Below are 16,618 nucleotides of genomic sequence, written 5' to 3' on the forward strand. Positions count from 1 at the left end.
AATTCCATGGTAATGGCATTACACAGACTCTTTTTAAAGTGAGATTATATTCATGTTAAAATGTGTCAAACAAAAACCATTGATTTAAAAAATCTATATATATTTTAACAAACCGTACAACTCTCTGGGGACGACGACAATGGAAATAGTCTGGGTAGCCATTTGATTAGATGTTCAGGAGTCTTATGGCTTAGGGGTAGAAGCTGTTAAGAAGCCTTTTGGAACTAGACTTTGCGCTCTAGTACTGCTTGCCGTGCGGTAGCAGAGAGAACAGTCTGACTAGGGTGGCTGGAGGAAAGAGAAATGTGCAGGTAAAGACACCTCACGATAAACATGTATTATCAACATTTATTCTGTTATACAAAAGGCAGATAAAATGTACAATCTCTGGAAAAACACGTTTCTCAAGCTTCATTCATATGAATGGGTCTACATGAGCATATTACAACACATTTTCATAATTGTCAAAACATGGAAAACAAAATAAATACAAATATTTTCCCCTCAGAGTGGATATAGGCATCAAATATCGGTAATAACAAAAATGGTAAGATTCCTTCAGCTCCTGAGACTAACAAAAATCTGTTATTGTGAAAACTACTTTAACAACATCAAACAAGATATAAAGTAGCAGATTTCAACATTTAACAACACATTTAACTCTAAAAACATGTTTTATGTACAGATGGAGGACAAATGTTCAAATGTCTGTTGTGTCATCCTATAAGTAATGAGCAGGAACTGCCCAAAAAATCCACTAGCTGCTGTTAGATAGTTCTTATGTTCAAGCAGTAATTCAGTCATATCTTATTCACCCAAGAGTAGTGTCCTGAGGGGCATCTCCTCTCACAAGTGGAAGTTAGAATGTGACTCTGTCTTCTGTCTCCAGACCTTTTCCCAAACAGCACATTATCATGTTTTCTCCCTTGTCATGATTGTTTATGTAACTTTGTAGGAGTTCTATCATTTTGAGAACTCCTGCAATCACTGCACCTATACAGTGATGCCTTGGTGTGTCTTTGATTGTTATTTAATGTACCTGATTGGGAAATGCATTTTCTACTATGAGGACATTAGTATGGTCTTCGAGTCCTCGTGTGCACTTTCAGATTGGTGCCAGTGCTGAATCTGGTTCTCCTTTCTCTCCTGTGTGAATCTTTATATGCACTGACAGATTACTGGCAACGCTGAATCCTTTTCCACAATCAGGACAGAGATATGGTTTCTCCCCAGTATGGGTCCTCATGTGTCTTTTCAGATCTCCAGTCTGCATGAAGCATGTACCACAAACAGGGCAGGAAAAAGGTTTCTCCCCTGTGTGGCTCCTCATGTGCACTGTCAGCTTACTGTTCTTGCTGAACCATTTACCACAAACATGACAACACAACCTAGCTGCAATGTGAGTTTGGAGGTGCTCTTTCATACCTTCTGTGGACTCCATATGCTTTCCACAAACTCCACAAAGTGTTTCTTTATCCTTTGTATGAGTTTGAACATGTTTAATCAATGAGCCCATGTAATGAAAATACTTACCGCACACCTTACAACAAGGAGTAGCATGACCTTGACTGGATGATTTCAGGAGGGACAACTGAGTAGATTTCTTACCCGTAGTATTGATACGGGACCTTTGTCCTTTAACCATCTCTGTTCTCTTTGATTTGACTTTCTTAAAACCTGATGGAGGTCTTTTATTCTCCATACCACTTTGAACTGCAGAACATACTGGATTTACTGCAAGGGGGGGCTGAGAGACACTGGTTGGTTCTGATTCCCTATAGTCCTCTCCATCAGGTTCTGTTTTGATCTGTTCAATTGTAGTACTGGGTAGAGTGTCTCTCTCTTTGTTTCCTTCCTTTTGAGCTTGATAGATATTTGAGAGCTGAGTTGGGTACTCCACACAGTCACTTTTCACACAGGCAGGAGTGAATATGTCATCTTTAGTAACAGTCTCAATCCGTTGAATCTGCTCTTCCTCCTGACTGGTCCGGAGTTCCTCCTCTTCATCTTTAAATTGTATGGTTTCTGGGTCCTCCAGCCCCAGATTGTGGCTCCACTCCTGCTCATAGTGCTGCTGCTCCGGGGGGATCTCCGCTTCAGAGAGAGTGAGCTGCTGGAAGTCTGGAAGAAGGATAAGACAGAAAATGTAATGACATGTATGTAACAAGGTAGGAACCAAAGTATTGGTCAGTGTTTCATGTGGGACCCTAATTAGTGATCAACTTGGGAAACGTATAAAAGCACCCCATAGTCCTCCTCAGGTGAGAGCTTGGTACTGGAAGTTCCTGTATGTGTGTATTTTGAATAATGTAGTAGTAGTAGTAGTCATCGTAGTCGTGTGTCCACCCCGTCTGCCGAAGTTGGGACTTGGGAGTGTTCAGAATCATTTAGGTTTTACCAGAGTATTTGTACATTTTCATTGAAAATCACTACAATAAAATGTGTTTTAGCTGTCACCCTGGCCTGATATTGGCTACACTAGCTACTTCCCTCTCCTTACTGCAGGACAGCAGTCGGCAAGCAGGAGCAAAGGACACACTGTGCCGCGTGTTGTTGTGTTGCCAGGTTGCAGCTCAAACTCTCCCCACTGAGCGTTAGACTGTATCACGGTGACATCCAGAAGGTTAGCAATATTACTAATGATTTCTCGTGTAGGCAGCTATCCTACTCAAAATATAAAATCAGTGGGATGGAACAAATTGGCTATGTTAGCTAGCGGGTAGCGATATAGCTGCCTGGTGAAGCAACTGCTGCCCAGTGGGAACCAGCAGTGGCAAGCAACTCGATACAACACCGTTGCACTGGTCATTCACACCGGCTTGTCGTTAAGTTAGCTAATTGTCATGTCACGGTGACATCCAGATGGTGACCAATACTACAAGTTATTTCTCCCTCACCCATCGAAATTTACATAACTTTCTTTTACAAGTTTTAACTAGCGCCATGCTGCTGTTGTTGCCAGCTAGCATAAACTAGCTGAATAAGTGCATCGACAAAGTCGTCCCCGGAGTGACCATACATAAACATCCGCATTGAGCTAAAGGCGCCGTTTAAGGAGCGGGACACTAATCCGGACGCTTATAAGAAATCCTGCTACGACCTCAGACGAACCATTAAACAGTCAAAACGTCAATACAGGACTAAGATTGAATCATACTATGCCGGCTCTGACACTCGTCGGATGTGGCAGGGCTTGCAAACTATCACGGATTACAAAGGGAAACCCAGCAGCGAGCTTCCCAGTGATACGAGCCTACCAGACGAGCTAAATTCCTTCTATGCTGGCTTCGAGGGAAGCAACACTGAACCATTCATGAGAGCACCAGCTGTTCCGGATGACTGTGATCATGCTCTCCAAAGCAGATGTGAGTAAGACCTTTAAACAGGTCAACATTCACAAGGCCGCAGGCCCAGCCGGATTACCAGGACACATACTCAGAGCATACACTGACCAGTTGGCAGGTGTCTTCACTGACATTTCCAACCTCTCCCTGACCCAGTCTGTAATACCTACATATTTCCAGCAGACCACCATTGTCCGTGTGCCCAAGAGCGCCAAGCTAACCAGTCTATACATGACTATCGCCCCGTAGCACTCACATCTGTAGCCATGAAAAGCTTTGAAAGGCTGGTCATGGCTCACATCATCAGACACCTTAGACCCCCTCCAATTCGTATACCGCCCCAACAGATCCACAGATGACGCAATCTCTATTGCACTCCACACTGCTGGACAAGAGGAACACCTAAGTGAGAATGCTGTTCATTTAATTCTGAGCTATAGTCAAAACCATAGTGCCTCCAAGCTCATGACCCTGGGTCTGAACACCTCCCTCTGCAACTGGACCCTGGACTTCCTGACGGGCCGCCCTCAGGTGGTGAGGGTAGGCAACAAGACGTCCGCCACGCTGAACCTTAACACGGGGGCCCTTCAGGGGTGCGTGCTTAATCCCCTCCTGTATTCCCTGTTCACCCACGACTGCGTGGCTGCGCACGACTCCAACACCATCATTAAGTTTGCTGACGACACGAGAGTGATTGGCCTTATCACGGACGACGAGACTGCCTATATGGAGGATGTCAGTGACGCCAGGAAAACATCCTCTCCCTCAACGTCTGCAAGACAAAGGAGTTTATTGTGACCTACAGGAAATAGAGGCCCGAGCACGCCCCCATCCACATCGACGGGGCTGTAGTGGAGTGGGTCAAGAGCTTCAAGTTCCTTGGTGTCCACATCACTAATGAATTATCATGGTCCACACACACCAACAGAAGTGAAGAAGGTACGACAATGCCTCCTCCCCCTCAGGAGGCTGAAAAGATTTGCCATAGGCCCTCAGATCCTAAATGTTCTACAGCTGTACCATTGAGTGCTCTTGACTGGCTGCATCACTGCTTGGTATGGCAACTGCTTGGCATCTGCGTGCAAGGCGCTACAGAGGGAAGTACATACGGCCCAATACATCACTGGGGCCGAGCTCGCTGCCATCCAGTACCTCTATACCAGGCGGTGTCAGAGGAAGGCCCTAAAAATTGTCAAAGACTCCAGTCACCCTAGTCATAGACTGTTCTCTCTGCTACCGCATGGAAAACAGTTTGATGCACCAAGTCTGGAACCAACAGGACCCTGAACAGCTTCTACCCCCAAGCCATAAGACTGCTAAATAGGTGGTCTGGATAGCTATTGGTTATCTTCATTGACCCTTTTAGCATTAACTCTTTTGACTCATCACATTCACTGCTGCTACGGTCTATCTATCCTGTTGCCTAGTCACTTGATCCCTACCTATATGTCACTAGCGTAACAGTTTTTCTGGACCCTCCCGTAATGTTAATGGGTAAATGTTTATTAGTAGGCCTATTTGGTCGTCATTTTCTCATGTTAAGCCTAACATTTCATGAAGCTATTCAATGTCGTATTGCTGACATTTTTAGACTGCTGGCTGGTGGCAATTATGCAATTACTTGTTCATGAATTAAAAGTAGGAAATTTAAACATCATACTAATCAGCTGCCAATTTGTTTTTATTTATTTTATATACACACACTGAACAAAAATATAAACGCAACATGTAAAGTGTTGGTCCCATGCTTCATGAGATGAAATAAAAGATCCCAGAAATTGTTCATAGCCACAAAAAAAAACATGTCAATTTTGATGGACAAATTTCTATACATCCCTGTTAGTGAACATTTTTCCTTCGCCAAAATAATCCATCCACCTGACAGGTGTGGCTTATCAAGAAGCTGATCAAACATTACACAGGTGCACCTTGTGATGGGGACAATAAAAGGCCACAAAAATGTGCAGTTGTCACACAACGCCACAGATGTCTCAAGTTTTGAGGGAACGTGCAATTGGCATGCTGACTGCAGGAATGTCCACCAGAGCTGTTGCCATAGAATTTAATGTTATTTTCCCTACCATAAGCCGCCTCCGTCATTTTAGAGTATTTGGCAGTATGTCCAAATGGCCTCAACTGTAGACCATATGTGACCATGCCAGCCCAGGACCTCCACATTCGGCTTCTTCACTTGCGCCACACGTACAGCTGATGAAACTGAGGAGTACTTATGTCTGTAATAAAGCCCTTTTGTGGGGAAAAACTCATTCTGATTGGCTGGACCTGGCTCCCAAGTGGGTGGGCCTTTGCCCTCCTAGGCCCACACATGGCTGTGCCCTTACCCAGTCATGTGAAATCCATAGATTAGGGTCTAATTCATTTATTTCAATTGACTGATTTCCTTATATGAACTGTAACTCAGTAAAATCGTTGAAATTGTTCAGTATACAACTGTCCTGTATAGGCTACCTGAACCTGCATGACATGAGCCATCCTCGCGCTCTCTCCCAACTTGGATAGAATGTTGTGTAAAACCAGTCTTAATGCCAAATAATAGTCAGTCCACACTCAAAACACTAGCTTACTAGGGATTGTTTCATTATGCAGTGAACTATATATATATATATATACAGTGGGGAGAACAAGTATTTGATACACTGCCGATTTTGCAGGTTTTCCTACTTACAAAGCATGTAAGGTCTTAATTTTTACACTAGGTACAACTCAACTGTGAGACGGAATCTAAAACAAAATCCAGAAAATCACATTGTTGATTTTTAAGTAATTATTTGCATTTTATTGCATGACATAAGTATTTGATCCACCTACCAACCAGTAAGAATTCCGGCTCTCACAGACCTGTTAGTTTTTCTTTAAGAACCTCCTGTTCTCCACTCAATACCTGTATTAACTGCACCTGTTTGAACTCATTAGCTGTATAAAGACACCTGTCCACACACTCAATCAACAGCTACTCAACCTCTCCACAATGGCAAGATCAGAGAGCTGTGTAAGGACATCAGGGATAAAATTGCAGACCTGCACAAGGCTGGGATGGGCTACAGGACAATAGGCAACAGCTTGGTGAGAAGCAACAACTGCGCAATTATTCGAAAATGGAAGAAGTTGAAGATGACGGTCAATCACCCTCGGTCTGGGGCTCCATGCAAGATCTCACCTCGTGGGGCATCAATGACACGAGGAAGGTGAGGGATCAGCCCAGAACTACACGGCAGGACCTGGTCAATGACCTGAAGAGCTGGGACCACAGTCTCAAAGAAAACCATTAGTAACACACTACGCCATCATGGATTAAAATCCTGCAGCGCACGCAAGGTCCCCTGCTCAAGCCCAGCGCATGTCCAGCCCATCTGAAGTTTGCCAATGACCATCTGGATGATCCAGAGGAGGAATGGGAGAAGGTCATGTGGTCTGATGAGACAAAAATAGAGCTTTTTGGTCTAAACTCCACTCGCCGTGTTTAGGAAGAAGAAGGATGAGTACAACCCCAAGAACACATCCCAACCGTGAAGTGGAGGTGGAAACATCCTTGTTTGGGATGCTTTTCTGCAAAGGGACAGGATGACTGCACCAGCTATTGAGGGGAGGATGATGGGCCCATGTATCGCGAGTCTGGCCAACACCTCCTCCCTCAGTAAGAGCAATGAATGGGTCGTGGCTGGTCTTTCAGCATGACAACGACCCGAAACACACAGCCAGGGAACTAAGAGTGGCTCCGTAAGAAGCATCTCAAGGTCCTGGAGTGGCCTAGCCAGTCTCCAGACCTGAACCCAATAGAAATCTTTGGAGGGAGCTGAAAGTCTGTATTGCCCAGCGACAGCCCGAAACCTGAAGGATCTGGAGAAGGTCTTATGGAGGAGTGGGACAAAATCCTGCTGCAGTGTGCAAACCTGGTCAAGAACTACAGGAAACGTATGATCTCTGTATTGCAAACAAGGTTTCTGTACCAATATTTAAGTTCTGCTTTTCTGATGTATGAATACTTATGTCATGCAATAAAATGCAAATTAATTACTTAAAATCATACAATGTGATTTTCTGGAATTTGTTTTAGATTCCGCTCTCACAGTTGAAGTGTACCTATGTATAAATTACAGACCTCTACATGCTTTGTAAGTAGGAAAACGGCAGTGTTCAAATACTTGTTTCTCCCCACTGTATATATATACAGTGGGGAACAAGATTTTGATACACCTGCCGATTTGCAGGTTTTCCTACTTACAAAGCATGTAGAGGTCTGTAATTTTTATCATAGGTACACTTCAACTGTGAGAGACGGAATCTAAAACAAAAATCCAGAAAATCACATTGTTATGATTTTAAATAATTAATTTGCATTTTATTGCATGACATAAGTATTGATCACCTACCAACCAGTAGAATTCCAGCTCTCACAGACCTGTTAGTTTTTGTTTAAGAAGCCTCCTGTTCCCACTCATTACTGTATTAACTGCACCTGTTTGAACTCGTACCTGTATAAATACACCTGTCCACACACTCAATCAAACAGATTCCAACCTCTCCACATGGCCAAGACCAGAGAGCTGTGTAAGGACATCAGGGATAAAATTGTAGACCTGCACAAGGCTGGGATGGGCTACAGGACAATAGGCAAGCAGCTTGGTGAGAAGGAAACAACTGTTGGCACAATTATTAGAAAATGGAAGAAGTTCAAGATGACGGTCAATCACCCTCGGTCTGGGGCTCCATGCAGATTTCACCTCGTGGGGCATCAATGATCATGAGGAAGGTGAGGGATCAGCCCAGAACTACACGGCAGGACCTGGTCAATGACCTGAAGAGAGCTGGGACCACAGTCTCAAAGAAAACCATTAGTAACACACTACGCCGTCATGGATTAAAATCCTGCAGCGCACGCAAGGTCCCCTGCTTAAGCCAGTGCATGTCCAGGCCTGTCTGAAGTTTGCCAATGACCATCTGGATGATCCAGAGGAGGAATGGGAGAAGGTCATGTGGTCTGATAGACAAAAATAGAGCTTTTTGGTCTAACTCCACTCGCCGTGTTTGGAGGAAGAAGAAGTATGAGTACAACCCCAGAAACACCATCCCAACCGTGAAGCATGGAGGTGGAAACATCATTCTTTGGGGATGCTTTTCTGCAAAGGGGACAGGACGACTGCACGTATTGAGGGAGGATGGATGGGCCATGTATCGCGAGATCTTGGCCAACAACCTCCTTCCCTCAGTAAGAGCATTGAAGATGGGTCGTGGCTGGGTCTTCCAGCATGACAACGACACGAAGCACACAGCCATGGCAACTAAGGAGTGGCTCCGTAAGAAGCATCTCAAGGTCCTGGAGTGGCCTAGCAGTCCCAGACCTGAACCCAATAGAAAATCTTTGGAGGGAGCTGAAACTCCGTATTGCCCAGCGACAGCCCCGAAACCTGAAGGATCTGGGAAGATCTGTAGGAGGAGTGGGCCAAATCCCTGCTGCAGTGTGTGCAAACCTAGTCAAGAACTACAGGAAACGTATGATCTCTGTTTGCAAACAAAGGTTCTGTATCAAATATTAAGTTCTGCTTTTCTGATGTATCAAATACTTAGTCATGCAATAAAAGTCAAATTAATTACTTAAAAATCATACTGTGATCTTCTGGATTTTTGTTTTAGATTCCGTCTCTCATAGTTGAAGTGTACCTATGATAAAAATTACAGACCTCTACATGCTTTGTAAGTAGGAAACCTGCAAAATCGGCAGTGTATCAATACTTGTTCTCCCACTGGTAACTATATTAATATATATATACACACACACAAAAGTATGTGGACACCCCATCAAATTAGTGGAATCAGCTATTTCAGTCACACCCGTTGCTGACAGGTGTATAACATTGAGTACACAGCCATGCAATCTCCATAGACAAATATTTGGCAGTAGAATGGTCTTACTGAAGAGCTCAGTGACTTTCAACGTGGCACCATCATAGGATGCCACCTTTCCAACAAGTCAGTTTGACAAATTTCTGCCCTGCTAGAACTGCCCCGGTCAACTGTAAGTGCTGTTATTGTGAAGTGGAAACGTCTAGGAGCAACAACGGCTTAGCAGTGACGTGGTAGGCCATACAACTCACAGAACAGGACCACTGAGTACTGGAGTGTGTAGTGCAAAAAATGTTTTGTCCTCAGTTACAACACTCACTACCAAGTTCCAGACTGCCTCTGGAAGTAACGTCAGCACAAAAACTCTTAGTCAGGAGCTTCATGAAATGGGTTCACATTGCAGAGCAGCCGTACACAAGCCTAAGATCACCACGCGGAATGCCAAGCCTGGGTTGGAGTGGTGTAAAGCTCGCTGCCATTTGACTCTGGAGCAGTGGAAATGCATTTTCTGGAGTGATGAATTACGCTTCACCATCTAGCAGTTTGACGGACGAACCCTGGCGACAGATTTGTGTGTTTTATTAAGACAGTATGCCTATTTTCCCTGTTTTCTTGCACCGACGAGCCATTAAATCGCATTAAGGAGGAAACTGACACCTTTGCAGCCTGAATGGAGGACGGTTTACGACGGTCACCGGGGAGACACGAGTGTATTACCGGCTGGGCACATTAATCCCAAACGATAGTGAGGATCAATTGATCCTCCCCAGTGAATTTCATAAACATAAAAATTGTGAAACATTAAAGTTATCCTTTTTTAGATCAAACCATACAAAAAATATTAACGTCGCCAAATAATTGATTAAAACACAGTTTTACAATGAAGGTCAACAGTAGCCTCAGCAGCACTCTGTAGGGTAGCATATTGGGGTAGCCAGGGGACAGCTAGTTTCTGTCCTCCTGTGGGCACATTGACTTCAATACAAAACTTAGGAGGCTCATGGTTTCTCACCCCCTTCAAAAGACTTACACAGTAATTATGACAACTTCCAGAGGAAGTCCTCCAACCTATCAGAGCTCTTGCAGCATGAACTCATGTTGTCCACCCAATCAAAGGATCAGATAATGAATCTAGTACTGAAAGCATAAGCTACTGCTAGCTAGCACTGCAATGTAATGCATAACATGTGGTGAGTAGTTGACAAAGAGAGAAAGACAATAGTTGAACAGTTTTGATTAATTTCTTCCAAAATTAAGAAGTAAGAGAGAGAGAGCTACTGTATATTTCGTAGTACATTTTATTTCACTTTCACCTAGCTAGCATCTGGCTCAAACAGAGAGGGATGCTATGTTAGCTAGCAGAATATGGCTATACAACACTGGAACTTTTCCAAGTCGAGGTAAGCTTTTGGTTTTATTAATTTATTGCCACTGGGGCCCGCCGTAACTGCTAAACTGCTTGCTGCTGACTGTACTGCATGATTGTAGTGGGTTTATTAACTTGTTGTTCTAGTAGCTACGTTAACTATGACGTGACAACTATGTTGGCTGTGTGTGGTTAGCGGTCATGATATGGAAATGTTGTGCACTGAAGTCCACAAGCAAAGGGAAAAGGTGAGAGGAGGAGAGTGCGTAGATAGATGCAAGAAGGAATTATATATATACACATACACACAACAAGCTGTTTGTATGTGGCTGCTATGAAAGTGAACTGCGTTTGCATGTGATGAGGGGTGTATTGATTCTGTTGAAAAACGTTTCTTAAACGGAACAGGATAAACATACCTGAATTTGTCCAATAGAAACTCTCATTTGCAACTGCTGGACTAATGATTATACGCTATATCAGCTAGATGCAGGCAAGAGTTTGCAAGGCGGTATTGCATGTATCACTGTCTGTCACTTTGATTACTCAATTATCTCGACCTGTGCATCTACATTGTAAACTTTCATTCAGAGGCTAGGTTGTAGCAACCTCATGATGGATCCAGGAAAAATTCGAGCATCATGTAGTAGCCTAAACCTTTCGATGTTACATTGAGCTAGGTGAATGGAATATGAATGACAGTCATCCGATATGTTGTAATAGAAATTAGGCCACGCTCATAATTCTTTTAACATCCTTCCTCATCTTAAACGGCACTGACCGCGAATGGTGAGGATCCAAAGCGCCCACCCAGGCTATGCTTGTTGAAATTAAATGGAACAACTGCTGGCATTAGGCCATTTAGACATACCCGATCATTTTCATATTACACTTCCTCTAAAAAAAATAACCAACTTTGGCATTGCTCCTTTTATTTCGTAGAATTGAGTTCGAGTTAGTTAGACAAACGTAATGAGTAACAAACCTGCTCTGTGTAGGTTTAATGGTATCTCAGGTTGAAGAACAATGTCGAGCAGCCTCTGTAGACGGACAACTTCCTCCTGATACTCTGCTATCATTTTTTCAACGACCCCGAATATCTCATCGGCAGCAGCTGTTAATCTATCGTTGAGAAAAACCCTCAACAACCTTATTTTAGACATATTTAAAGAATACAAATACATTAGCTAGCTAAGTGGCTGTGCTGTTTTCATCCCATCCATGTCCGTGCAGCAACATCAACATCCGGCATTACTAAGTAAAAAAGCGAATCCACTGTTCGTGCATCTTCAAGTTAACACATTTTGCGCTTTCGCCACCTGCTGGACTGGAGTGTAACACGGCCAATGTACTGATGTAGTAGCACGTGTCAAACTCATTCCATGGAGGGCGGAGTGTCTGCGGGTTTTCGCTCCTGCGTCCGTAAATTCAGTCTGGCTATCTACTTTGATTTCAGAGCGCACTAATCTGAGTGTTCCAGAGCGCAGAATAACTGATGAATTTACAAACGCTCAACAGCCGTTGAATATGGCCGGTGTCAGTAAACGTTGGCAAAAAATCGTAATTAAATTGTTTCCAGCAGCACAGTTACAGTCACTAACGCACTGGATAACATGATCATAGCCTAACCAGCTCTGCTAGGTCGAGTAAAATGGTAAGAGTAGGGGTTCTCTCATTTGTGTCTGGAAGTAGCTAACAAGCTAGCCAACACCAACCAGTTAGCTTGACTAATATCGTGAGGTCAAAGGGCTCGGATCAACCCTGAGCGCTTGCACTCTGAGCTCACTGACATTCCAGATTGAATTTATGAACACCCTAGGTCTTAATTGAAAGTAGAAACCAAAAAACATTAGACACCAGGCCCTCCATGGAATGAGTTTGACACCCCTGTAGCAGCACATGTACTAGTAGTAAATGTATGGCCTATTGACTACCACAGAATCATAATATGCATAAAACCTGGCGGTAAAACACAAAAATGTTTCCAATCGTTTTTCCCCCATTCATTTTTGCATTGGGGATTTTAGAACTACTTCATATAAGGTCTGTGTTTCATGTAGGCTTACCCTGGCGTGACATTTTGATAACCGTGCCTATAATTACTAATTAGCCGCTAATGTGGCTATCATACAGAACTACACATCTTGTTGCAAGCTTTAACATCATCACTCAAGGTACATTTCTCAATGCAAACTCGTCGACAAGTAGCCTTTCATGGCCTTTTTAGTTTCTTGTGTAAATAATTGATAGTGTTTCTCGTGTGTATTCTTGTTTAGCATTTTGCAAATTACCTAGCTAGCTACCATAACATTTTTAAATTGATGAAACAAAATCCATTACCCTCTCTACTTTGTAGCTAACCTTAGGTCTCTGTCGATCACAAGCAAGGATGGTTCTGTGTTATGTACCGCCGGATTGTAACCACTACTTTGATAAGCACACATGCATTTTATCGTTTTCCAAAGCGTCGCTGGAGCCGTGTGATTAGGTAAGCCATGGTTGCTAGCTGGTAATGAGCAATTATGTTAGAGCAATTAGGTTAGGTTAACGCTCTGCAGTTAGCTAGGTGCTTATGAATGTCAGCTAGATACCCACCGAATGTGTTACGTGTACAACGCACATTACCGTTCTTACAAGTAAAATTAAAACCAGCATAGGCTACCATAATGACTTTTGTTACCTTTTTATTGACAAGTATTTAGTGATTTAGCCAGCTACTTTTTCACGTGGTCACATGCTAGCTAGCGTTAGCCCACCAGGGAAAGGATATTTAGCTAGCTAATGTTAACTCCCTGTTTGTGTAGTCAGACGTGCTAGCTAACGTTAGGCTGGCACCATGGCAAGAATAGTTGGTTATCTAGCATGTCACCACTAAGAAAAGTCTGACTACAAAAACGGTAAGCTAATGTTAACTATCTAGCTAGCTAAAGCCTGGTGGGCTAGTTAGTTAGGCACCATGGTTGGCTAGTTAGCTACATTAGCTAAAGTTGACTAGTTAGCTGACGACCTTATGGGATCAATATTTTCCCATATAAAACATAAATGTTTTTGTTCCACGAGTGCATCTGTTGTACATGACTAATCAAAAATGACTGGTGAATTTGGTTATACATGTCAGCAGGGATGGAAATTAAGCTAGCCGGAGTCTAATACTGACACAGCAGTGAAATGTTGCCTTTACAAACATCGCATGCCACAGATGTAGGACCTGAATGTAGAAATTGTGGGCTGCTGGCCAATGCCCAAAATCCTTTATGTTACATTACTGATGATCCCCCTATCACTGTTGGTCCTCCTCAGTGACCTCACGGCTGAGGGTTTTAACTTTCCTCTTGAGAATTTGAATCAGAAGTACAGTCGTATGACTCATCGCAATACTTCACCTCTTTGGGAAATAGTACCCTAGATTGTCCTGATCATCTAGTTGAGCATTCCAGATAATTCCTCCATTCCAGCAGAAATGTCCCATCCACATAGTCAGATTTTAGATGTGCAGATAGACCAAGGCCCAGTCTATTTTACCAATACTATAATCAAGTCTGAAGAAGCTGTTTATTGGGAAACAAGAACAAACAATGAGGCATGAGGATTGGGTGTTGAGGGACCACTTGTCACATTGTCCCATGGTGGATTTGTGACATAATAAACAATGTATTTTCTGTCATGATAAAGATGTTGATACAGCATTGAAAAAGACCCACCACAGACCAAATGTCTATTTGTTTTCCAGACCAACAGGAAGGAGTGCATCCCTCAGACCATCTGGTGCATGGACATCCTGTGCCAGTGTGATCCAGTTGTGGAGACGACAGCACATCGAGCCTGTGGTCGAACAGGTCAGTAACTCATCAAATATGATACAATATTGTGTAAAACATAGAATTTGTATATGCATTGAAAAACAGATTGGAAGATAACCTCCAAAGTAGGGACAGAAACAATTTGTGCATAAACTATTTACAAGTTATTTACAGATGTTCACTGTTGCAGTGCCAACTTTGGGAGCATTTGGTCCTTGAAAAACTCCTCTAGTCCAGCAATAGGAGTCTGCCAGAGGTTGTCACGCTGGATGGGGAAGTTGACGGAGGCTTTAGTGGTCCACACAATGAATAAGCAAGTGTCCTTTCCAGTGTTGTGGAGCTGCCCTTAACCTGCTGCCAGTAAGGATGGTATTCACGGAGGCTGTAAGACCCTCCCTTCTGGATATAGAAATCCTTCGACTTCACTGCCTCTTCAATGTTAAAGGTCCCTTGCACCATAGGGACACTTAACCTCCACCACTGCTGTGGTGCCCACTCTGGCTATCTACCACCAGACCATCCGGTGAGGCACCCAGGATCCCAGACCCCATGACCAAAAGCCTTGACTCCTGCCCATCCATCTCTGTAGCCATTTTGAATGCCTTGATGTCCTTCGTTATCTGTGCCCCATTTTTACCCCATTCAACGTCTCAACACCTTGAAATGTATTCCTTGTAAGAAATGTGCTATATAAATAGTTTTATTTGATAACATTAGAGATGTAGAATATTTAATAAACTGTAATTTTCATATGAGGGCAAGTGCAGTTTTTCTATAAACTTTTAATTGATAACTTGGGATTTTATGAGTTGACATAGCATATAGTGGGAAGGATCCTATAAATCAAGACTATGTGAATTCATGTACCACTCTGAATAAATAAATACTGTGCCTTTTGAAGATTTGTCTCTGGTCATGAAAGTACAATACAGACTGGATGTCTAAACAAAGTACATTCTGAATGTGAATAGATTTGTATATTCATTCTCATCAATGACAACATTCTAGAACTGAGTTATCACTCATCGAAGTCTGGTATCTGGAATAATCTGGTTAATGATTGTATAATTGATTAAGTGTCTCTTTCCTTGTAGGATGTTGACAGCCTTTTAGAAAAAAATGTATTATAAAGATGCTCAAACTTAACTTAAAAATGTTCGCCTAAAATTATATACCCAAATCTAACTGCCTGTAGCTCAGGCCCTGAAGCAAGGATATGCATATTCTTGGTACCATTTGAAAGGAAACACTTTGACATTTGTGAAAATGTGAAAGGAATGCATGAGAATATAACACAATAGATCTGGTAAAAGAAAATATAAAGAAAAAAACAACCGTTCTTTTGTATTTGTTTTGTACCATCATCTTTGAAATGCAAGAGAAAGGCCATAATGTATTATTCCAGCCCAAGTGCAATTTAGATTGTGGCCACTAGATGGCAGCAGTGTATGTGCAACGTTTTAGACTGATCCAATGAACCATTGAATTTCTGTTCAAAATTTTGTATCGAGACTGCCCAAATGTGTCTTATTTGTTTATTAATAACTTTTCATGTTCAAAATTGTGCACTCTCCTCAAACAATATCATTATATTATTTCACTATAATAGCTACTGTAAATAGGAAAGTGCAGTTAGATTAACAAGAATTTAAGATTTCTGCCAATATCAGATATGTCCTGGGAAATGTTCTTGTTACTTACAACCTCATGCTAATCGCATTAGCCTACGTTAGCTCAACCGTCCCGTGGACGGGACACCGATCCCGAAGAAGTTTAGCTACACTCACGACACAGGATCATGCTGGCCCTGACAAAACTGGCAATTTCCCCTCACTATAGCTGCACTTCTCCACATTGCCAGACTTACAGTTGAAGTCAGAAATGTACATACACTTAGGTTGGAGTCATTAAAACTCGTTTTTCAACTACTCCACCAATTTCTTGTTAACAAACTATAGTTTTGGCAAGTCGGTTAGGACACATATGTCAGAGTCAAGGCCCGCGGGCCACATCCGGCCCGCGAGAAGGTTTTTTACGGCCCCTGGGATGATCTTGATTTATTATTAGAACCGGCCCGCAGACCGCAGCAAGCCGGCAGCCCGCAGATCTTTTACACGCACCAATACTACATTTCCCACAATGCAACGGTGACGCACCGAGCAGTAGGCTGCTTCATTTCAATATTTATTGGCACAGCAGTCGTCAGCATCACAGTAAAATTAACTTTCAGATACCCATCAAAAATG

The 16,618-nt window shown here is 42.8% G+C and overlaps 1 protein-coding gene across 1 annotated transcript; it reads right to left on the bottom strand.

Annotated features, from left to right (window-relative positions):
- Positions 1-330: 330 nt before the first annotated feature.
- On the bottom strand, positions 331-11,822 carry LOC111972065 (gastrula zinc finger protein XlCGF48.2-like). Its single transcript, XM_023998906.2, has 2 exons — positions 11,558-11,822; positions 331-2,121 (listed from the first exon to the last, which is right to left on the bottom strand). The coding sequence occupies exons 1-2, from the start codon at positions 11,754-11,756 to the stop codon at positions 1,106-1,108; spliced, it is 1,215 nt and encodes a 404-aa protein (XP_023854674.1). The 5' UTR covers positions 11,757-11,822; the 3' UTR covers positions 331-1,105.
- Positions 11,823-16,618: the final 4,796 nt, after the last annotated feature.

This window comes from Salvelinus sp. IW2-2015, linkage group LG13, assembly GCF_002910315.2.
Source record: "Salvelinus sp. IW2-2015 linkage group LG13, ASM291031v2, whole genome shotgun sequence".
NCBI classification, from domain to species: Eukaryota; Metazoa; Chordata; class Actinopteri; order Salmoniformes; family Salmonidae; genus Salvelinus; species Salvelinus sp. IW2-2015.